This window comes from Cheilinus undulatus, linkage group 19 (assembly GCF_018320785.1).
Source record: "Cheilinus undulatus linkage group 19, ASM1832078v1, whole genome shotgun sequence".
Classification (NCBI taxonomy): Eukaryota; Metazoa; Chordata; class Actinopteri; order Labriformes; family Labridae; genus Cheilinus; species Cheilinus undulatus.
Window position 1 is genome coordinate 3,912,652 of NC_054883.1, and position 8,152 is coordinate 3,920,803.

Below are 8,152 nucleotides of genomic sequence, written 5' to 3' on the forward strand. Positions count from 1 at the left end.
CCAACACGAAGAAGAAACTTCCACTTGGGACTTCCGGCATGGATTGGATGTATAGTGACGCCCATGTCGGCCATCTTGACTGCAGTTGGGTCCCTCTTGATCCTCCTTTCAGCTGCCAGCCGAGAGGAGGATCAGGAGAGGAGGACGGAACTTTCTTCCAAGCGGGGTGGGCCAACTTTAACTGGGGGCGGGGCTAACTCACATGACATCATGAGGGGAAAATCTGTAAACGGCTTGTTTCAGCACACATTTTCTGAAAGGTGGAGAAAGGGGGGACTTCTGATTCTTAGGGGGGATTGTGGACAGGCCAGGGATACATATTTTGTTAAAAAAGCGTGAAAGAAGGATTTTTGCATAATATGTCCCTTTTAATATATTTGTCCAGAATATGCGTCCAACTCTTGTTGGAACATTTTTTGAAATTTTGATGGTATTATAAAGCAGTTTCAACTTGTTTTAAAGTAGGAAAAACCTTTAAATGTAAGCCAGTTAGAAGTTGAATTGTTTTCTCTGTCTTAGCTTACTTGTTACAGGAAAGACACTACACCTACTTCCATAAATGCAATGATCTAATATCAGGAAACCAGATTAACTAAAGGTTTGAGGAATAACAGGAAGAGCTTGTTTGAAGTGTTGGGACTCCTGATAGATTAGAGCAACAATAGCAACAGCAAAGCATTGAGAAAGATAAAGAGGTGAGAACCAAAGGGTGGCCCAGCGGGCCCCCTGGCACAATTGTCTGGACACCTGCCAGCTGCTCACATTCCTCCCTTTCTTTCTGGCCCCAGGTCTTGGGTGGCAGAGGCTGGGCAAGACTGGCATCAGGATCCAAGTAATCCTGCAGGGAGAGGGTAAGAAGGAAAGCAGTCAATAACAAAAAGGCAGGTGAGAACAGGGGAGAGAAAGAAGACGGACAGAAACTGAGGCAAAACACACCCTAAACCCACCAGCTCGGCCCTCCCTTGCCCTCACTGCCTCCTCCCTTGTGTTGGCGGCTGAAGGGAGGTGCTCAGCTGGGAGCAGGGGAGAGAGACAGCCAGCAGCTCCGAAGGACAGACACAACATGAGATGCATGGGAGTCTGAGCTGAGCTGGAATGGGGGATTTTGCACTGTAGGTTGCTCTGCAGGTCTTGTTTTCTGGAGGGAAACTGAGGGGCTGGATACAGGACACGGACACTGGAATTCCAGGTCACAAGGGCTCCTGTGGCAGGGTTGGGCTGATATTCCAACCTCTTCTTTTGGTCATGATTACGATGGAGTAGCACCGTACAGGGAGTGAAGACAACAAAAAAGAGAACCCTTGGAAGCAACTGAAGGCTGGTGTTAACTTCCAACCCGATCCCCTCATGATGGGACCCTCTGTGGAGTTATCCTGTTTGCTGCTGCTGGTTTCTGCTCTGGGGAAGAATATCTTCATGGTGTCAGGAGGTTGTTCAGGTAAATGCTGCAGAGGCAGAGACTTGAGCTGTTCGACCACTGACTGGAGGATGGATCGGGTGTATGGGACATGCTACTGTGACGAGGGCTGCGTCAGGACCAAGGACTGCTGCTTTGACTACTTCACAGAGTGCCCAGGTGAGGGATGAATGGAAGGGGTCGCTTTGAATGAATCACACGGGCGGTGCTGTTTGTTTTTGGAGCACACACCTTTACTGTATGATACCGGGGGGAGATAAGCTGTGACACCAGATAACCTGATTATCTTCAGAATGTGTGCATAGGACAGAAGGTAAAGATGGTTCGAGAAGGGAAACTATTTTCAGCACCTTGTTGTTACAGATAAAGGTGGATATGCTCTAAATTCAGCATAAGCATGTGAAATAGTTGGCGCACATTCATGTACAAGTCCTGTCACACCCTAACACCTGGTTCTTGTGTCATACTTTGCACCCATAACACATTTGTCATCACCAAAAAGAAGTAACAGCTGCACCAAAAACCTCTGCAGCTCTGCATCTATAGCCTCATTTCTGCGGTCTGGCCCGCATAATGGAATTAGTACAAATATTTGAAGAATGTGATTCTGTCAATCACTTGCAGCAATTACAGTTCCAGTCAACTAAGCCAAGCATACCTAATACGTGTGATAGGCCGATAGACACCAAATCTGCATGCTTAATACATCAAAGCGTGATCATCGAGCAGAGAAGGAACTGAGAGCAGAAATCACAGGACTTGGTGATTGAACGCTGCTCACTTGGCATGCTCTGAGTACATGTAGTCGAGCAAGAAACACTAATTCTACAAGCCACAATCAATGCTCCATTGAGCTGAAGTTATTTCCCGGATATTTAGCTTCATTATAGTGTCTCAAAGGAAAATTGTAATCAGCCAGGGCTGTAACAGCGCAGAAACAGAGTTGGTGTTTGTTCCACTGTCTCTTCAGTTTCACTATGCTTTGATTGTTTTGCGACAACAGAGGATATCCTGTAATAACTTTTTCTCTCCAGCTCAGGACTGCGCAGTGAGCGACTGGAGCTTCTGGAGCGGCTGTGCCAGGCCCTGCAAACCCTCAGTGAGGGTCCGTGTCCGCCACGTGGAGCGGCAACCGGGTAACAGTGGAGAGCCCTGTCCCAGCCTCGAGGAACGCAGCGGCTGCAGGGAGTACAGAGACCACCAGGGTAGAGCCTGTGGACTCCACACAGGTAAATAAATACATGTGCGTTATTTAGCAGTCTAGTCCAGGCCTATTTAATTGGCGGCCCGGGGGCCACATGCAGCCCAGAACCACCCCCCAAGTGGCCCAGCCTGAGGTCATGCCAGAGATGCAGAGGGCAACTTGTTTCACAAGTTTTCATAAATTCCCACAGTATTTCTGACTGTGAATGCAACACTTCCTGGCTGACAGAGGTAGCCAGAAGATACAGAGTACAAAACACGTCCTTTTCAACTGCAGATTTACTTTTCATGCACTTTAAGATACGCCTGGGTAAGATGTGACCAAAATGATTATTTACAGAATTTCAGTTTATTTTTTCATTCTAATTATTTTATTTTCATTTAAGTGAAATAAAACATAAATACAGCTCTGTTGTTGTGCTTTTATGCACTTTTTTATGTGCTTTTGTCATGTTGCCTAATTTAAAAGGGCAACTATGAATAAAAAGTGCATATTGTACATCAAATTGATCTGTACTGGTTCAAAATGTGACATTACCAGCTGCTTACTGAGCACAAACATGTCTGGCCCAGCTACATTTCTTGATTTTAAAATTTGGCCCAGTTGAATTTGTAACTGAGTAGCCCTGGTCTAGTCTGTATCTGTAGGTTTGTGCTTTGATTTGATTCTAGACTGTAAGCCTCTGAAACCTCTTAATATGCAACACGGGGTATCCAGGACTTTCCTTGTCAATGCGATTACCTGATGCAGTGATAAGTAACTTTTTTTTTGTTTTGTTTTTTAATCAAGATTGTATATTAAGATGGACGCATCAGCAGCTGCTTGGGAGTGAAGCTCAAATACTTGGAGCTCCCCCTGCTGACTGGCTGAAGCATGGATCATGCCCTCTCCATGTTAACAGATGGGACATGGCTGACACCTTTTAAGTAAAACACAAGCCAAGTAAATTTCTACCAAACCTGGATTCTGCTGCAATACTAATTACTAAACCAGAGTGTTTATTTTTCGGGGTAGTTGTATTTCAGTTGTTTAACTGATTGAAAAAGAGCACACGCTCCTTACACTGTTCTGAACTGAGTTAGGAGAATAAAGAAGGGCAAGTGTGGGAAAACCTTATGACTACTAAAAATTAAGTTTCATTAATGTCAATCTTGAGAAGCTTTAAGCTGAAATGTTTGTTCGTAGTCAGAGTATCAGCATTTCTTAATCAATAGGAGAGCAAAGAAGCTTACTGAAAGCTTATCATGGTGAAAAAAAAAAATCTTGTTCTTTTCCCGATCTGTTCAGGCAAATATTTGATTCACCAACTGGCTCCACTGAGAGTAATCAAGGATAACAGCTGCCTACTGAGCTGGCAATAGTTTACTCTCCAGAGAGGTGCACGCCTACCCGCTCATTTGTTGTGTCACTCTTACCCTGATTCCATCAAAAGAACCAGGTGCTTGTTTGGTGCTAGCTCTAGTGCTTACTTGGTTCTAATCATGTTCTTCGTAAGAACTGGTTTGGTTTTCCATGGGAAAGGAGCCAAGTTGGAACCACGTCATTGCGTCGCCATAAAACGTCAGTATGTCACTGAACGCTCGCCATACAGAAGCCCAACAAAGCAAAAATGGAGGAGTTCATCGTATGCATGCAATGATGATCCTGGCTTTGCAAGCCTGCATAAAGACCCAGAGCCAAAAAACCTAACTGCTACAGGCTATCCGTCTTTGTCGTTGTCACAGGGAATAGCAACGAAAGAGAAACTCAAACAAAATAACAGACGACTCGCTCGGCAGCTTTAAAAATGGCTGTTTTCCACCCCGCCCCCCACCCCCCTGACGTAGTTGGTGCTTCGCTCTTGCACAGCAAAGAGTTGGTGCTTGCTAAACATGCAGTTTTTTAGAACCTAAAGCCAGTGCTTTGTTGGTGGAAACACAAAAGAACCAGTGCTAACCCAGGCACTAGCCTAGAACTAGCACTAGCACCAGCTCAGTCGAAAAGGGGCTTCTGATTGTGTCAGGGAAGGGCAAGGAGGGACACAATTGCAGACCTAGGCTTCTTTAAGTTACCCCAAAGGGATAACCACTAATCGCGATCAATTATTGGACGAAGGGAACAAATTAAAACAAAATGGGAGAATCCCAAACCAAAAACTCCTGTTTAATATCTCAAATAACACTAAATAAAAATAAGGAACAATGCCATGGCTGCCTAGCAGCTGATGAGAAACTAAAATTCTTGGGGAGTCTGAAAAACACTCTTTGGGAAATAAATGCACAAATGCCACCAGACTGGAATTATGAGAAAACTAAAAGACTGGACAAGGAAATCCAGCATCATCTTTAAATATTTGGATCGGGGGAAACACAAGAAGTCTCAAGAAGTGCTTTGGTTTACTAACATTCATGGAAACAATGAGAAGATGCAGAGAGAGATGCCCTCACTACCTCTAATGGTAAGATAATGAGTCAGCACAGAGCACAGGAGCTGAAGAGTACAAGTAAGCTTCCTACACCTGGTCCTAATCAAGGCCAATCAGCCACACACACCTGACTCTGCACTGAGTTGATTCCTCACCTTCCTCTGTGAGCAGTAAGAGTGAGAAACCTCACAGATTGGGCCTTAATGAATGTGACATTACAATCACTGTTATTGTCCTTCTCATACATCAGATGGATGTGAAATAAATCCCATGAAATGGCTGTGTGAAACAGTCTGGCATGTCAAGTTAGGCTACGTTCACTCTGCAGGCCCCAGGTCAGATTTTTTTGTCTAGCTGTTCACTGCTGAGTAAACAGGTTACTGTCCTCAACAGCTAAACTGAACTGACCATGACTGCTGTTTGTTGGGGTCTTTAGCCTCTTCAAACTTAGCCTTAAGCCTTTTTATTTTCTTTTGGCTCTACAGCCACATCTCTCTCTGGCCATTTCTTTTAGAAACAAGTTGGGAATGAATATGACCCATCAAGTTTTCCTTGTATAAAATTGATACCCCAAATACTTATAAGGTCTAAAACCTCATTATCCCTTCCATGATTTACATTGAGCATGAGACTACCGCCCCCACCGATTATGTTGCCCCCTTGTGTAGAGCTGTGATGTATGTAGCTCCAGAATAACAGAGTTGCATGCAATTTGGCCGTTCAGACTGCAGTCGAAGTCCATAAGATCTGATAAATATCTGATTTAGTAGCACATATAAAGAGGTCTGAATCTGACATGAAAATATCAGATCCAGTGTGACTTGTGCAATTTACAGTCAAAAGACAATCAGATATGAGTCACAAACCCTTTTAACTGTTGCCTGAGTGTAGCTTTATTTACTCTGCGTGATTTCAAGCCGACCCTACGGCTGTTGTGGCAGAATGTCAACTCATACTGTCAGTCTGAATTGCTTACCACGCATGACCATTGTGTATGATTTATGTGCTCACCCTACACTGTCTGATGATCTTGCCTGACCTGAGTGCCCACACTGTATGAATGCAGTTGGGGCGGACTGTGACAGAAATCCTGTTTTCTTTTTAAAAAGTCTCACACACTGAGGGTGAAGTGTTTCCAGTCATATCCTCTCTTTCTGGCTTTCTCTCTATCCCACATACAAACAGCATCACCATCCGTGTCAGCTGCAGGACCACAGGTAGGAATATTTCCTGCTCGTTTATTTCCTTTATCTTAGCATGGCTGTGGGGGCATCAGAGAGTCATTCCAGCTGTTGTCATGGTAATTTAGGACACTGACAGTTTACAAAGGGAAAAAAAAGTTGTTTATCTTGCTTGCGTTTCTGCTCTGACTGTGAACGTGTCTGAAGTTGTTCGACCAAAATATCAAACATGTCAGAAATCCTTTCGACCCGTTGGGTCGTAGCTGTGGTCGGCCGTCGTTTCCCCTGTACAAAGCACGACAAACGATGCCCCATCTGACTGAAAGTCGGTCCAAATTCGAGGTGAGTTGAGTGCCTTGAAATTCATGGCTGAATTGGATGAAAATCGCACAGGGATTCAGCAGGAGTGTGGTGTCAATTCCACTGTTCCACCAGCCAGACTCCTTCTGTGCACATCTTGGCTCAACATTTCTTGCAGTACATCAGCACCTGCTGCAGGGGGTTATTTGGCTTCACTTCCGTACAATGGCCAAGACGGTAGTGTTGTTCATATTAATACACTGTCTATAAGATGTACTTGAAATTGATTAATATGCAAGACTTGGTATCAGGATCTCAGTGGAATAGATAACAGTGTCTACACATCTGTTCTTTTTTTCTTGGTAAACTCTGTTTATGTTTGTACAGCTTTATTAAATTTAAGAACACTGATCTGGTTTCTCTTCTCAGGTCCTGCATTCATCACCAGTATGGAATTTGGCAAAGGAAGGCCCAAACACGACCACTATGGAAACCTCCTCAACCCTGGGTATGTTTCTGTCTTCTTTGGTGTTCTGAATCTGCCCCCAGCCACTGGTATCTTCAAAGTTGAAAAGTTCACAAACACTGTGAGGGGTTAACTTTATTTTAGCATTATGCTGTGTAACCCCAACCACTTTGAAAAGGAGATAACAGCCCAGTGTTTTCTCCATCTGCATGAACTAGCAGTATGTGTTTGCTCACCTGGACGTCTGTCTACAGGCCATTAAATATAGCAGTGCTATGAGATTGCCCACAACCCTTTGATATTAAATATCAAGGATTGTACATAAAAGCACTCTCACAAAGGGTTTCAATGACAGTGGGTGAGTTATTGTGAGCTCCTTACCATGTATCCACTGGCTCCTATGCTGTAAAACTGTATAAATTACACTGAGCTGCTAAATGAGATGTGATTTCTAATCCTGCTCCTTCTCCCTTCAGGTTTTGTGTTGAATTCACCCTGGAGTCTCGGACACCCCACTGTACGGTACAGAACCGGCCTCACACACACTGGATGCGCTACATAACCGAGGGCTTTAAAGTGTGTGTGGTATGTGAGCCTCCTGCCATGCGAAACAATAGTGGCAGCTGCCAAGGAGACGGTCAGGAATCAGACAAGTATGAGCCACAATGTGTGTCTTCTCTGTAATGCTGTTTCAGGTTGCATGCCTGAAAAAAAAAAAATTTGCTGCTCAATAATTTCCAGATTTTTTTAGAACAGCAAAAACAGCCTTAACTAACTTATGAACCAGGTTATGGAGAACTTTTCTGAGAAGAACAGGCTCCTTTCCCATCACCATTAACAGTTAAAATAATGTGCCCTTTGCAGTACATCTGTCACCATGAAATGTAAATACATAAGGTTCTGACTTTGTGTTGCAGAGATGCCGTACTCCACTGGCAGGCCGTGGGGAACCAGCAGTGTAGCGGGACGTGGAAAAAGATCCAGAAGACCCGGCAGTGCAACTGTCCACCACAGCACAGCTTCGTCTTCATCTGATCCAAGCATCACAGCACACTTCACTGATGTCCAAAGTACTGACTAATCAGTGGGGCAGAAACTCTGAATTCAGATCAGGTTTCTAAACCAATGCTAAAAGAAACATAAGCCATATGGTTGGTACAATGTAACTGTGTTTATTAAA

General features: G+C 44.2%; 1 protein-coding gene across 1 annotated transcript; it reads left to right on the plus strand.

Moving 5' to 3' along the window:
* The first annotated feature begins 942 nt into the window (after nucleotides 1-942).
* Nucleotides 943-8,027, plus strand: LOC121527095 (somatomedin-B and thrombospondin type-1 domain-containing protein). Its single transcript, XM_041813794.1, has 5 exons — nucleotides 943-1,576; nucleotides 2,452-2,646; nucleotides 6,936-7,014; nucleotides 7,449-7,625; nucleotides 7,890-8,027. Exons 1-5 carry the CDS (start codon nucleotides 1,348-1,350, stop codon nucleotides 8,005-8,007), a joined length of 798 nt encoding a protein of 265 aa, XP_041669728.1. The 5' UTR covers nucleotides 943-1,347; the 3' UTR covers nucleotides 8,008-8,027.
* Nucleotides 8,028-8,152: the final 125 nt, after the last annotated feature.

What these genes read in the sequence shown, in the direction of transcription:
- LOC121527095 (XM_041813794.1), top strand. Translation starts at nt 1,348, where the DNA reads ATGATGGGACCCTCTGTGGAGTTATCCTGTTTGCTGCTGCTGGTTTCT. An exon ending in GGAAACCTCCTCAACCCTGG is followed by an intron (nt 7,015 to 7,448) that starts GTATGTTTCTGT and finishes TTCTCCCTTCAG; the next exon opens with GTTTTGTGTTGAATTCACCC. An exon ending in GACGGTCAGGAATCAGACAA is followed by an intron (nt 7,626 to 7,889) that starts GTATGAGCCACA and finishes TTTGTGTTGCAG; the next exon opens with AGATGCCGTACTCCACTGGC.